We start from the raw sequence: 15,802 nt of genomic DNA on the forward strand, positions 1-15,802 counted from the left end.
ACTAAAGATAAAAAGAAAAAGTTACGAGACAAAACAATTCTATTTTAATGCATAGAATTTCCATCTTGGGTGATTTTTATAGCACTCACCTGTTTTTATTAGTTTATTTTTTATTGCCCCATTTCCTTGCTAGACAGTAAGCTCCCTGAGGACCAGGCCTCGCTTATCTGGGTAGCACTGAGTTCCCAGGGCCCAAGATGGTGCCTGGCTTTTAGGGACCTGTCGAAAACATACCGAGGGGATGGACAGACCAGGGCCTGCAGTGACCTCTCTGGACCCACCTGGACAATGATCCCGCCTGATGTTTACAATAGCTGCCCCTTGGTGTAATCTTCTCTCTGCCCATCTTTCTCTTAATAGTTATGGATTATGGAAAAAGAGAACAAAGCCTATTAAGAGGTTCCCCTACATTTGATTTGAGGAAGTTTTCATCAGAACGGCTCCATTTATTGGCCTTTAGCGTATAGCCCTATTCCCTTCTCACAAAACGAATATTGCCTTGTCTCCTTGAGAAAAATTGATTTCAACCAGGAAGGAGAATAGCAAACTCCCTCTTCCCCGTTTTCTTTTTTTTTTTTTTCCCTCCCAATGAGGCAGAATTTATCTCTTAGGTAGGTGGGGGAGGGGGGGGACAGGAATAATTGGACCAGAAGCTAATTCCCAGAGATTCATTGCTCGAAAGCTCCCACCAGAATGTGGGAAGCTTGCCTTGAATTGCATGCTAATGATAAATGACAACTCTAACAGACCGTCACATTGAGATGTTTAGTCCTTCTTGCTAGGAGGTGACACATTAATTTTCTCTCAGATTTACATTGGATTATTAATAAAATATCGGTGTTGGAATGTGACAAGTGAGGGGCCATGGCAGCTCCAAGCTCCATGTAGAAGGTGCGTGCTCTGGCTGGACGAAACTGTGGTGGGTTTGAATGTGGGCCAGACATAGGGTGGCATCAGAGTGATGTTCCTGTTGCGGCGCCAGTCTTTGGCTTCTGTCACCCAGCTGTACCAGGCAGCAGGAACAGAAGGGCCTCTTCCATGAGGACAGTGTTGAATCCAAAGAAAGATGGCACCATTTAAACTCTCTCTTCCAAAACCCCATATTTTGTTTGCCTCATCATTGGCTAAAGGATTTAAGTGTAAGGTTAATTTTAAGGTTTTAAAATTAAAATTAAAAAAAATATATATATATATTTAGAAAAGCCACCAGGTTCCTTGACTGGTTCACTCATTTGACAAGCATTTATGGAGTGTTTGCTGTTTACAAGTTACAAAGGTGGAGGAGGCAGAAAAACAAGCCAGACTTGCCAAGTCTAACTGATTATCCCATTTCTCTGCTTAAACCCCAGCAATGGCTTCACATGCTCATGGAAGTGAAGTTCAGAATTCTCTGAGGACCCACAGATGCCCCTGGTCTGGCCCCTTGGGATAAGCTGTTCCCGCTGTCTGGAAGGCACCTGCCTGGTTCTTTCCGTCTGACTTTTGCTCTCATTCATCTCTCTGCCTAAGTGTCCCATGTCACGTTTTTGTGGGGATGGGGAGGACACAGCTCTCTGTCATATGCTCTTCCCTCACTGCACCTGCCCAAGTCGCATTGGCAGAGTTAGTTTGTGCCGTCTTAACACTGTGGATCACCCTTAGGTTAAAGTCCAGAGTCCTAATTTTTTCTCCATTGCCCTTAATACAATTGGATTCTGTGTCTTTCATCACACTTAGAGTAAGATCCACCCTCCTTCAGGTGGCCCAAATGCTCCCCAGCCCCATCTTCTGCCCTCGCACTCAGTCTCTGCCTGCCAGCCACACGCAGGCTGCATTCCTCAGGCCTCGGACCTTGCTGCTGTTTCGACCAGCAGCTCTTTCCTAGGGACTCAGCTGACTGTGCCCTGGCCTTGGCAGATGCTATGTTCTGGGCACAGTCCTGCAGCTGCCAGCTGGGAGCAAACCCTCTCTTCCACTGTCTCCATGGGTAACCTCCCCTCCTCCTGCTCTGGGGCCTGCCCGAGCAGACCTCCGAGAGTCAGTGCAGAGGCAGGGCACCCAGAGGCCCCGCACAGATGCCTGGTTCATAATAGCTGCTCAGTAAGTATTAACCGAATAACTCTCTGAATGCCATCCTTGCATTTCAAGTGGAGCCCCTGGGAGGTCCATGGAAGAGTCCACTAATGAGCCCTGCAGACTGCTCTGGAGTGACCTAGTCATTACCATTTCCCGAATGGGTAGCCTTTTCTTGTCAGTGACCTCCAGTGACAACTTATATGAACAAAACTCTGGGTAACAGCCTGCATTTAATGATCCTTGGGAAATACACATTGACTTTGCCTCCCCGTTCTGGAAGCCCAGCTACCTCTCACCTGTTTTCCATTCCGCACAGAGTCCTTGGCCCTTAGAGAGGCTGGGAGGTTCTCCTCCTGCCTGGCTGCCTGGGGTTGGCCTTCTTGCCAGGGTGATGGTGAGGATTAAGGGAGACAGACTACAGAAAATGCTAGATCTGGAGCAGCACTGATGGCTGTCTCTGCTCCTATTCAGAAAAACGAAAATAAGCGCTGAGAGTCCTCAAATGAAGCTCTCTGGGAGCACCAGCTTCATGGGACCTGCTCATCTAAAACGGCAAGAGCGGGCGAAATCGCCATGCCTGATGGCTTTTGGGGGCTTTTAGGCCTATGAATCTACCCAATCGTTTGTTCTCTGATAAGAAAGCCTCTTTTACGATTTTCAATTTGCCCTTATTTTAATGAAAAGAAACCGGGTTGGACCGCCCAAGAAGGAGCTAATCAAATAAAGCAAATTGGTGTTACCTTCTCCTCGTCCTTATTATTTCTATGGCTCCAGCTGGAATTTATTATGAAAAGCAATTGGTTTTCATATCTGGCAGATTGCAGCCTGGGCTGGGCCTGACAGCGTGGTCTTCCCCGTCATTCCATAGATAGCTGAGAGTGGCCTGGCTGGACTGGGTGGGGGTGCACGTGACCAGCTTTACTGATCCTCCCCCACTCCAAACTGCAAAAACCCTATAAACAAGTCAGAAGAAGTCTCCAGGTTGGAAGTTAATAAGCCAGCCCCTTCCCATGAGAGTTGGGTTGTCGCCCTGGCTCCTTGGGGTTCTATTTGGTGTTCTATCAGCCTTGCTGCGCATGAGCCATCAATTACTGCTCTCGCAGGGTTTGTGCGCAAGAGATAAGCGGAAGAGACATTCCTTTACCAGGCTTCTTCCTCCCCTTGCAACAAAAGGAAGGACTAGAGGAACAATTTATATCTGGCTCAGACTGTCCTTCCTTTACATGAAGTGTTCTGCTGGGGCTGGTTCCCCGTGAACGTACCGCTGAAGAGTGGGAAGGAGGGGCTGAGACATGCCCAGGGTTTGCAGCATCAGGAAGGGGTACAGTGGGGCGATTTCCTGGTTTTGTCCTTGTCCTCTGTGTGACCTTGGGAAAGTTATCTCCCTTCTCTGTGCTCCAAATCTGTGTCCCCGTAAAATGAGGTTAACACTACTCACCTACTGAAGTTACTGTGGAATCAAAATGAAAAATGAGTATAAATGGTCCTGCCCTGCATCTGGCATGTGGTAAATTCTTGATAAATAGAAGGTCTTAGCCAGGCACAGTGGCTCACGCCTGTGATCCCCACACTCTGGGAGGCTGAGGTGGGTGGATTGCTTGAGCTCAGAAGTTCAAGACCAGCCTGAGCAAGAGTGAGACCCTGTCACTACTAAAAATAGAAAAACTAGCCAGGCATTGTGGCAGGTGCCTGTAGTCCCAGCTATTTGGGAGGCTGAGGCAAGAGGATTGCTCAAGCCCAAGAGTTTGAGGTTGTTATGAGCTATGATGCTCCAGCACTCTACCAAGGGCAACAGAGTGAGACGCTTTCTCCACCGAAAAAAAAAATTTAATTAAATAAACAAATAAATAGAAGGTCTTCTTGCGGTAGCAGTTGTCATGGTTCTAACTGACATTTTGGTCCAGACCACATGCCTCTAGTGTATTTATATCAGGCCATTCTGTGTTGGAAAGATCAGAAAGGAAGGTAGAGGTACATAAAAAATACATAATCTGGGTGGCACCTGTGGCTCAGTGGGTAGGACGTCGGCCCTATATACTGAGGGTGATGGGTTCAAACCCAGCCCTGGCCAAACTGTAACAAAAAATAGCCAGGTGTTGTGGTGGATGCCTGTGGTCCCAGCTACTTGGGAGGCTGAGGCAAGAGAATTGCCTAGGCCCAGGAATTGGAGGTTGCTGTGAGCTGTGGTGCCACAGCACTCTACTCGGGGCGATAGAGTGAGACTCTGTCTCAAAAAAAAAAAAAAAAAAAAGAAAGAAAGAAAAGAAAAAAAATACATAATCTGCAAATAAGTGTGGCATTTCTCATTTTCTGACTGTCCACTAGAACGGAGATTCAGCACTGGCCTCAGAAGTAGCATCCACTGCCCTAGGACACTATAGTCTGTGCTTTAACATGAGAGCCTGTTTCACATTTGGGGTCATGGCTGGGAGGCAGGCTGAACTGCAGGAACCACGTTTTCCTTTAGCCAGGCTCCTCCCCGGGCCTTATGGCAGGAGGGGTAGGACCAAAGGCAATGGAATGAAAGGGCAGAGACACCCCAGGTTTTGGGTTCTGGCTAAAAAAAAGGAGAATAGTTTGGAGATGCTCGCTGTTTGGAAGCCATGCAGATATTGTTCATGGAGCCCCACCAGGAACGAGGACATGCTCTGTTCTTCAAAGGATGCTATGAGTAACAGATCTCAGGAATTCAATAGCGCAGTGGCTGGCCAAGTTGAACAGGTCCTTCTGTGAAAAGTCTTCTGCCTCTGGCCAGGGCTGGTGGAATGGGCTAACAAGAGAACAGTCCCTTGTAAGTCCACAGGTCGCTGAGATGGCAGGCTGGGCCTCAGTTGTCTGCCCAGACAAAATTGGGGCTTGTGAGGTCCTGGAAACGATCAGCTAATCACCGGGAAAGTGAACGTTCTAGGAGGAAAGTCCACAAACCAGACCTGTTTGTGGGATGTTGATTTTTAGACCCTGGACAGGGTGTCCACTTCATAGAATTAACCCAGTCTTGGATTCAACCCCCAGTTGCTCCATAAATTCCTATTTAATATCCACACCCAAAAGAACACCTCTGATCTTCAATTATCAATTGTTGTATATCTATCTAATTTGAAAAATATGTCACACCCTAACATGATGGGTGCGTATGCAGCCTCGTGTGTTTGGGGACAGCCCCCTCCCTGGATGGGTTTCCCAGCTGCACCCCGAAACGCATCCTTTCATTTCTCTCAGTTCTCTCATTACCCTCTCAGCTCTCTGCAGGGAAAATGCTGCAGACAGGGGCTGCACCTGTTACCTTTATTAGTGACAAGGATCATGTACTGCATGCTAGGCAGCGTGTGGGGCACCTTGCGTACATCACGTCTACTACAACAGAAAGGCCAAGTCACTTGCTCAAGGTCACACAGCTCATAAGGAGTTGAGCCAAGATTTAAGATGTCACCTAGCCTCCACTCCCAATCCCACCATTACCTTTTTTTAAAAGACCATTTTGTTACAGAAAGTTTCAAACATCTACAAATATGGACAGACTCATATAATAAGCTCCCATACATGGATCACCCACGTTCAACTGTGGTCAACACCTGGCCAGTCTTGTTTCATCCTCTCCTCTGACATGATTTTGAAGCCTATGTCAGGCATTGTGTAATTTCTTCCATACATATTTCAGTATATATCTCTAAAAGATAACATCTCTTTTTAAAAAATGCTTCTGTACTACAATGACCACCCTAAATAATTCTAAAATTCCGGTCACTGTCCAAAATTGTAATTGTTTCACAAATGCTGTCTTTTCACTTTTTTTGAAAGCCTACCTACCACGTGAAAATGCCATCTTGCTCAGTTTGTTTGCCTCAGTCAAGGTCTACGCATAGCAATTAGTTGATCTAATTCTTTGTCTCCTTTAATCTGTATGTTCCCATCCCAGCACTTTCCTGCTCTTTTGGTCTCCCTTCCCCACTCATTCTTTCTCAGAGTTGGTTAAAGAAGCCAGGTCTTTTGTAGAGTTTCCCACAGCCTGGGTTTTGCTGATGGTTCCCATGCTGTGCTTTGCCGTGTTCCATTGCCCTCTGTGGGTCATGCAAAGTCAAGGTTAGATCAAGAAGTCTGAATAGTTTCAAGGTCAATTTTCAATTTTTTTGGCAGCAGCAAAATGTGCTTCCATAGGGGATGTCATAGTCCAAGTGTGATGCTATAACGAATACCGCAGATTGGGTAATTTATAGACAATGGGCATTTATTTGGCTCATAGTTCTGGAGGCTGCGAAGTCCAAGAGCATGGCAGCCAGTGAAGGCCTCCGTGCTGCTTTGTCCATGGCAGAAGGCAGACTAGCAAGAGAGGGACGAGCAAGAAGGGGCGGGGCTCACTTTATAACAAAGGCATTCCTCCATAACTAACCCACTTCTACCATAACTAACCCACTTCCTTCATAACTAACCCACTTTTGCCATTACTAATCCACTTCTGCAATGATGTCATCCATCCATTCATGAGGGCCGAATCCTCATGCCTAATCTCCCCTTAGTAGACCCCACTCCCCAACACTGTGGAACTGGGGATTACGTTTCTAACGCATGAACTTTGGGGAACACATGTGAACCACAGCAGGGGACATACACTGTCTGGTCGTCTCTATTGTGATATCAGCCACCATTGCTGATCTATGCCCAGATCCATTAATTCACTAGGGATCACAGTCAGATTCTCTTATTTCTTCTTCCTTTACTGCCTGGGGTTCTCTTATAGAGAAAGTCCTCTCTTTTCCTATGTGGTAACTCAAAAGAACAGTTTGTACAAGGAAGGCAGAATAAATGCCTAATTCTCCCTTTGCCCACTTTTTTCTTTTCCCTCCAGTTTTCAAAATAGTGTGTTGGGTTACTAGCATCCTCCAACAAAGAGAATAAGATTTTTGTTGGTTTATTTTAGGGCTATTAAGAACTCATGAATTTAAATAAATTTAATGTATTTTGCTCTACTGTACACATAGTTATTGTTTATACAGATACTTTGATCAACACATCTTTGGTCAGTGGGAGCCTCTTCAAATTGCTTTTTGAATCCTTTTCATTATTATCCTAAGTCTTTGATATAGCTATTTAATGGGGATAGACTGGATGCTTTTCCCCTAAAATCAGGAACAAGGCAAGGTTTTTATTCTTATCACTGCTAGTCCACCTTGTACTAGAGGTTTTAGCCAGTGCAATAAATGAAGAAAAAGAAATGAAAGGCAATCTCAATAAAAAATGGAGAACATGAACTATCTTTATTCACAGGTGACTTAATTATATATGTCAGCATCCTAAAGAATCTACAAAGAAATTTACCAGAACTAATACATGAGTTTAGCAAGGATCATGGGTTATAAAATCAATTACAAAAGTCAATTGTATTTCTATATAGTACAAATGAACAATCAAAAAATGAAATTAAGGACACAATTCCATTCACAAGAGCATCAAAAAGAATAAAGTACTTGGGATACATTTAATTTACAAAATGTAAAACCCATACATTGAAAGCCGAAGTCTCCCTGAGAGAAATTAAAGATTTATCTAGATGGAGAGACATCCCAAGTTCTGCAATTGGAAGACTCAATATGAAGATGGCAATTCTCTCAAAATTGATCGCTGGATTCAATGCAGCTCCTTCCAAATTCCCAGGAGGCTTTCTCCTGCGGAAATCATCAAGCTAATCCTAACATGCATCTGGAAATACACAAGACATAGCCAAAACAGTTTTGAAAAAGAAGAAAAAAGTTGGAGAGCTTATAACCCCTGGTTTCAAACTGACTATAAAACTGCAGGAATCAAGGCACTGTGGTCCTGGCACACAGCAGAGGATGGGACAGAATATAAAGTCCAGACTATGTTCGTGGACAATTTATTAATTCAAAGGGAACTGGAGAGGGAAGAATAAGCTTTTAAAAAATGGTGCTGAGATAATCCGATATTCAAATACCAAATGCCACTCAGAGCCTTGCTCCATTCCATACACACAAACTAACTCAAAATGGACCCCTGACCTAAATACAGGAGCTAAAAATAGAAAACCCTTAGAAGAAAACATCATGGATCTTTGTGACCTTGTATTAGGTAAAAAATTCTGAGGCATGACACTAAAAGCACTATTCAAAAAAAGAAAAAACTTGATATATTGGAATTTACCAAAACTGAAGACTTTTGCTCTTTCAAAGAAACCATGAAGCAGGAGAAAGTATTTGCAAATCGCATATCTGATAAAGGGCCTGTATCCAGATTATATGTAAAGAGCTGTTACCACTCAAAAATAAAAAGACAAGCAACTCAATTAAAACTGGGCAAAAGATTCCCATAGACATCTCATGGAGGAAATGATATGAATGGCTCATAAGGACATGAAAAGATGCTCAGTATTGTTAGCCGTTTGCGAAATGCAGATGGAAACATTACGCACCCACTAGGGCGGCTATGATCCGAACGACAGACCATGCCAAATGTCGGGGAGAAGGCGGAGAATGGGGAACCCTCAGACACTTCTAGTGGGAATGGAAAATGGTGCAGCCGCTCTGGAAAACAGTCTGGCAGTTTTATTTTTATGTCATCAGATTTACCCATCTTTCACATATTGTTGCTGGGTCGTGAATCATGGGTAGGGAAGTGTTTTTTGACTCTCAGATTATAGAGAAATGCACCTGCATGTTCCTCTAGGGTTTTATTTATTTATTTATTTATTTATCTTTTATGGTTTTATTTATTCCATTGAAATCCCTTTTCCATTGGGAATTGATGCTTCTGTGTGGTGTGAGGGGTAGATCCAATTTTATCTTGTTCCATATGACTATCTAGATAACCCAGTTTCACTTATTAAAAAGTTAGTCGCCCCCACTGACTTCAGATACCTCACCTATACATATTGAATTTGTATACGTGAGAATACTTCTGGATTTTCTACCCCGTTCCATGGGCTTGCCTATTGATTCATTCAATTCCACACTTTTCAAAAATACAGAGCTTTTATAATACGTTATAGTAGCAGGTAGGGCCACTCCTCTACGTTGGTCTTCTGGGGGATGTATCTGGGTATTCTCAGTATTTTTTCCTTTTGAATACACATAATAAAATTTTTTAGATCTGGAAAAGAATCCCGATGGAGTCTCACTGTCATGATATCCCAGTTATGAATTAACTTTGGGAAGACTGACGTTTTCGTCATCTTGACTCCCCCTAAACAGAACAAGTTATGGTTTTGTACATTAACGAAACCTATTTTTGTCTACTTTAGAACATTTTTATAGTTGTTCTTTTTAGATTTTGAGAATTCCGTGTTAGATTTATGCCTAGATATTTAATTTCCTTTTTCTCTGCAGTAAATGGGTCTACTCTCATTCCATTTATCTACCTATCTATCTATACAATCAATAGCTTATACGCATGTATCTTAATTATATACCTGTTTCTTTACTTCTCGATTTGTGTAGGCTTCCCTTGACTCCATGATCTTTTTGCAGGTGGCACTGGGCATTATGAGTTTTGCCAGCTAGGAGTCTTTTAGATAAAAGGATTACTTGGCTAGATGTCTCTGTAGTGAGAATGAAGTACCTATTGTCCACCTGTTTCCTTGACATTCCTCTGCACTGTGGCTATGGAGGTCTGGGAAGATTTCCTTGAGGCCCTATTAGACCATCAGCCTCAGTTTAGCTTCTGTCAGTTTAGATCTCCCAGGAGATCCCAAGATGAGGATTAGAGCTCAGTTGGCACCAGTCAGGGAGTGTGGAAGGAAAATAAAGCATTCTCTCACCTCCCTCCCACTGCCGGTGACCCCTGTGGGCAGCTGGAACTCACCAGCAGAGGGGAGTTCTGAGAGTGCATACTGGGCCTTGCCTGTTGGCTGCGGGGTGCTGGCAGGGTGCTAACGCCTGTCCAGCTCTTAGAGCAGAACTGAGACTCAAACCCAGACCCAGACTGGCCCCACAGTCTGTGCTAACCGAGCAGCCTCAGAGTGGCTCTGGGGTTGGACTGACTCAGAGGTTACCCCACTCGGACACTTTTTGGCTAGAAGGTTTGCTTATATGTGAGGAATGGTAACAGTACCTACCTCCTGGGATTGGTATGAGGATGCACAGCAATACATGATACGCATAGATAAAGAAAACAGCTAGAGCGATAGAGCTGCAGGGGCTGCGTCCATATCACCAGGCACACAGTGGGAGCCAGTAACCGGAAGCTGGTGACAGTGTCAAGTGGCAGGCTCCCCGGCCTCCTCTGTGCCGTATCAGGAGCCTCTCTGTCTGAAGCTCTGCTCCCACTCCCCTGCTCTCCTTAGGCGGTGTTACCTTTCATGCGGTCAAGAAGTGTGTTAAGCCCCCCCCCCCACTTCCCCCTGGCCTCCCGACCTCTCTTGCCCCTCGAGTAGCACCCTTTTCCTTCCTTTCTTCCTCAGATCCCTTCCCACCAGCTCCGACTTGCTCCTGATTCTATTCTGGAGAGGGCGAGCAGCCTTACCTTCCTGCCTTGTGGCACGTGGGCCTCCTGCACCCACCCGCGCTCCCCACTGCCGTCCTCGGGCCCCTGAGCTGTGGTGAGGATCTTCCTGCGTCATTCAGAGCAGGAGCAAGTCCCAATAATGTCAGATTGGTGGATTAAGCACTGTTAGGTGTGCGAGTTAAAACGACGATTCCATTTATGAAGGCTGTTTACGTTGGACACTAAGTTCCCTGTGGGACTGTGTCCTGCTTAAAGTGTCCAATGACAGGCCATTCTCAGAGTGCCCAAGGGCACATTCCCAGAGGCAGGTGGTTTCCTGGGAGGTGGGGGATGCAGCTGTGATTCTGTGTACCTAACAGTGCGTTGGAGAGTCCCTCTCAACCTGGGTCATACAGTGTACAATTTGGGGGCAGTTGGTCTGAAGACGCTGCTGAAATGTACTGACCATATTTAGCGGGGACAAGCTAATCTGTGACTTTGCTCAGAAGCAGGTGGGCTGGATCCAGGCCAGGTCTTCTATAGTGGCTGCGTCTTCCATAACCAGCTGTCCCTGCAGCACTCTCGTAGGGGACTCTTCATTCCTCCTTGGGGAGGACAGGCCAGTGCACAGCCCGATTGCTGGGACACATTCCTTTGCTTATTCCTCAGTCAGGAGCCCCACGCATAGCAGGTGACCTTGAGGGCCTTCTAACGGCCCTGTCAGGGCACAGGAGGGCTCACACCCCTCTGAAGATTAGGGACAAGAAACTAGCACGGGGCTGATGTGGAAAGAGCCTTCTAGAAATGAAAGTGAATTCTAAGGTTTTCCATGCAGACCTGTAGGAATGAGACAGAGACTGTCAGGTGACGGCATTGTGACAAGTGTGTGGAACCACTTCCTGATTGTCTTAGCCGGTACAGGCTCAGGCAGGAAACCAACGTTGGCACAAACCAATTGCGTCCTGATCGGCAAACAATGAAGTATTGGGAGTCGCTGTTCCAAGTCTATAATTTGCGATGGGACTGCCTTTTAGTCATCATATTGCCACTGACTAGTCAGGGCTGGGTGGGAAGTACAATTAGCTACAGTCACCCGGCAGTTTTCTTTTCCTCTACAGACAATGGAATACTGAGCCATGCATAGCCCGATGTTCTGTGCCCAGTTGTGTAATGGCCTATTGTTCAAAGGAAGCAGCAAGGAAAGGGGCTGGCTGAGTTATCGTTCCTCACCTCTTCTGTGGCAGAGAAACACACCAGCAACATTTGTCTTATTTGTATGAAGAGCTCCCTGACCTTCCCTGAGCGTGGGTTGGCAGACCCGTGCTGACCTCCAGGGATGCAGAATCATTGTCCTTCCTTTGCTTTTTTTTTTTTTTTGAGACAGTCTCACTTGGTGCCCTGAGTCCAGCACCGTGGTACATAGCTCATAGCAACCTCAAACTCTAGATTCAAGCAATCCTCCTGCCTCCCCTGCCAATAGCTGTGACTACAGGTGCCCTCCACAATGCCTGGCTAGTTTTTCTATTTTTAGAGATGGGGTCTTGCTCTTGCTCAGGCTGGTCCCAAACTCCTGAGCTCAAGCAATCCACCTGCCTTGGCCTCCCAGACTGCTAGGATTACAGGTGTGAGCCGCCATGCTGACCTCTGTCCCTCCTTCTCTTATGTCACCAGGAGGGGTGCTGCTAGCTTTCAGGGAAGGCTTCCTTGGAGGTCGGATCTGCCTGCACCTGCCAAAACTGCACCGTGGAAGCGCTTGCCCTTAGCTGCCAGAGAGGCTTCATCTTTTCTCTCCTTAGAGTTTCCAAACCACTTATGTGACCACCTCAATGGCAGATATGCACATCATAATCCTCTGCTATCTGTGGTCGACGCCTGTTTTCTTTCTGGAAAAATTCAAGTTTCTTTTTATTTGTTGTTTTTAAATATCACAAGAATGGCCAGCTTACTCTTATAGCCTTTAGCAAGCGGGCAACTCTTTTCCTAAGGTACCATGGCTGTAGACTGAACAGATGAATTTACCTGGATTTACTTGGAGACCTCTGAGACCTCTGACAGCTGAAGCCCAAATGGGAAAGAATCAGGCACTTAGCTCGCTGAGAAGCAGAACGGAAGCTCTTTGTATCTAACAGTCATATCGTCGCGGGCCGTGAATTGAGGGCGCTTGGCCTTCCGACTAGCTCTGCCATTGGTCTGCTCTTAACATAGTCATCCAGCATCTGTGTTAAACTTATTTATCTCTTAATGTTGGGTGATGGATTAAAAGATGTGCAGAAAATCCTTCTACAAGAGATAACATATTGCAGGCAGCCGTGACACCCCCGGCTCTTTCTGCTCTCTCTTGGTTTTGTCTACTTTTCAGGGCAGAGCTCGGGCCCCCACATTGTATATCCTGATTAGCTTGTGGTTATTACTGAGGGAATGTTTTTTAAGCCTATCATTGACACATTTAATTCATTAGGTACCAAATCCAAAGCAAATTTTGGCTGGCCATAAAACATGGTTAATCCAGGGAGCTGCAATAAAAGGTGAAAAATTATGTTCCAGCAAATGTGGAATATTGCTTTTCTGTAGAGACTTTTACTGGTCGACGATATCTTTCTTCATAAATTTTCCTTCTGTTTGGTTCTCTTGGTAACTTAACCATTTGTTGTTTCCAGACCGCAGAATGGCTCCATGATCCTCTACAACAGGAAGAAAGTGAAATACAGGAAAGATGGGTACTGCTGGAAAAAGAGGAAAGATGGGAAGACGACCAGAGAGGACCATATGAAACTCAAGGTCCAGGGAGTAGAGGTAAGGAGCAGAACAGGTTCTCTCGGCCCCCAGGAGAGAACAGCCGTGCACAGTGGAATTGCTTTGGTGTAAGTTGGCACCAGCTACCTCTGTCAAAAGAAACTTTGTCAAGACCCTGGTTTTTGCTTTTGTTCTATTTTTTCTACCTTCTTACTCTTTAGAGTCTGGATTCAAGTTTTCAGAGAAACTGGATTGACCTAAAGCACTCCTGTTTCTAGGGAGTCATGGGTGTATAGATGGGGGTTTGTGAGGGCCTGGAATCATGTACGGTGTTTATCACAGAAGAGCCTGCGGTACTCGGAGAGTTTGCAAGGTGTCAGGGGGAGGGGTGGCAGGGTAAGGAAGGAGCGTCCCTCTTGAGGGAGCCCCTGCCTGCCTCTGCTGACCTGGTGGTCTCCCCTCTACCCTACCCCAGCTAGGCTTCACTCCCTCCACGGACAGCCCTGGGCTTTTCAGCTTTAGTAGAGGTTAAAGCTCCCCGGATGGACTTACAGGGAGCGTGTGATTCTTGCAGGGTTGGGGTGCTGCAGAAACATCTTGGGCAAAGGTGAGGTTTTGGCTTTCAGTGAAGACTGGGTGCAGGTTGGTTTCCTTACAGTCATTTTGATCCCACAGGCTCTCTGAACCTTGGGCAGCCACAGAGAAATTCCCTCCTTCCTGTTTCCACCTATTTGAGGGCCTGAGCCCTGTGTCACAGCTATGGGGGGAGAGGGCGTGAATCGAGGTGAAGGTGGCAAGTTCTTGGCCCACTAGTTAGCAAGCATGAACTTCTCTGTGTTTCTTTCTGCCCCTGGGAAAGACTTTTCCCCAGGAGTATGGCAGGTGCTGCTTTGGGCCAGGAGCTGAGAAGCTGGCTGGGAATCTACCCGGTATTTCTAAGAGGTCAGAGAGAGGTGTCCGGAGTCTGTTGCTGTGTTGAGTCCCTAGCGCGCCGGGAGGTACGGCTTGGACCATAAACCCACTTGAGTTCAATGGGTTGCCCTTCCATGCTGACTTCTTTTTTTGTGATGCACTTTGTCAATATGACTTTTTCTGTGTTAATCATGTGCTTCTTATGGCTGTTAAATATAGCATATGATGGCTTTTATTATATTTTATTATATTTCCCCAAAGAGAGAGATAACTTTTGTTTTATATGTTTTTTTTTTTAATGTCTAATAACAATGCTTTATGATGATGCAGAAAGAAAAGCCCTGATCCAAGAAATTCCGGTTCCCTCCACTCGCCTGTGCTCAGGGTTTGCACAGCTGGTATAATCAACTTCCTGGAACATTAAAATGCAGATTACCCAAGCTCCCACCTCTGGGGCTGTGACCAGTGATGGTGCAGGTACATTAGCCACCGTGCAGGGAGCCCAGAGGGCCCTCACCTCCTGGGCTGCAGCGGGAGGTAGAAAGTGAGGAGGAGCCTGGAGGGAGGCCGACTCAGGGGGCTGCTCACGCCGCGCTCGCAGGGCTGCGGGAATCCACGCTGACCAGGGCTGGTGTGTTTCATCTTTAGTAATCCGTAAATCAGGAACTTCTGCCAGGAGCGGCAGCAGGGTGGATTCTCCCTCCCAGCAGCTGAGAAGCCCAAGGAAAAAAAACCGCAGTGCTCATCTCCTTCCCTTGTGTTATAAATTAGAATTGTCACCAGATGGAATTGGGATGATTTATGGCTATTTGGGGGCCATATTTATGTTGGGACTTTTTGTGGCGCTCACACTTGTGGATGACAGTCTGTGCCCTCAGAGCATGGAGGGAGGAGAAGGGCGGTGGCCAGGGGCCTCAGTGACTTCCAGGTGTCATGCAGGCGGCAAGGAAGGGGTGGTGGGCGCAGGGCAGCCTGGGCTGGTGACAATGTGAGGAGGTTTGCTGTCGGGGCCTCTGGGAGAAGCCACTTGAAGTGATGTGCTGTGTGGTGGTGTCTCACTGGAGCACAGGGAGCTGCCTGCTGAGTGGGGCGACAAATGCTGAGCACACACCTGCTCTGTGCCAGCCCTGAGGGTGGCTGGGAGGGAGTGGGAGAGCTTGCTCTGCCCCGCTAGTGCACTGGCCATGGAGGGGACAGCTGTGTCCATACATGAAGGTCATTAACGGTGCTGAGAAGCACAGTGCCTGAGCTTTTACGGCAAGCATCCTGGGGGTTCCAAGTGGGCTGGAGTGATCAGGGATGCTTCAAAGCTGAGCTCTTCAAGTTGGGTGGGGTTTTGTGTGTGTGTGTGCGAGTGTATGTATGTGTTTGCGTGTATGTGTGCATATGTGTGTGTTTGCGTGTATGTGTGTGTGTGTGTGTGCATGCGTGTGTGTGGCCTTGTAGCTTACCTACTTTTCCCACTTGGCCCCATGAGCTGTATCTATGTTGACATTTGTGAGATCACTTCATCCTGTTTCTAGTACCCCACTGTATAAACACCTGAGCCAATCCCCAACTGGCGGCCTTTTAGATTCTCTGCAGGTTCCCAGCATTGCAGACAGTGTGTCAAGGTACTTTCTCAGGCCCGTGTCCTTGTGCGTGTACAAGTGTGCCTGGACCTGGGATTGCT

General features: G+C 46.5%; 1 protein-coding gene across 10 annotated transcripts in view; it reads left to right on the top strand.

The window, feature by feature from the left end:
• The window catches only part of LOC128574629 (calmodulin-binding transcription activator 1), a 759,325-nt gene that overhangs the window by 315,486 nt on the left and 428,037 nt on the right, over positions 1–15,802 (top strand). For all 10 annotated transcript variants that reach the window (XM_053575459.1, XM_053575460.1, XM_053575461.1 and 7 more), the window contains exon 3: positions 13,143–13,278. In XM_053575459.1, the coding sequence (XP_053431434.1) occupies positions 13,159–13,278 (120 nt within the window). In that variant the 5' untranslated portion in view covers positions 13,143–13,158. The remainder of the gene's footprint in view (positions 1–13,142; positions 13,279–15,802) is intronic.

The sequence above is a fragment of the Nycticebus coucang genome, chromosome 22, assembly GCF_027406575.1.
Source record: "Nycticebus coucang isolate mNycCou1 chromosome 22, mNycCou1.pri, whole genome shotgun sequence".
NCBI lineage: Eukaryota > Metazoa > Chordata > Mammalia > Primates > Lorisidae > Nycticebus > Nycticebus coucang.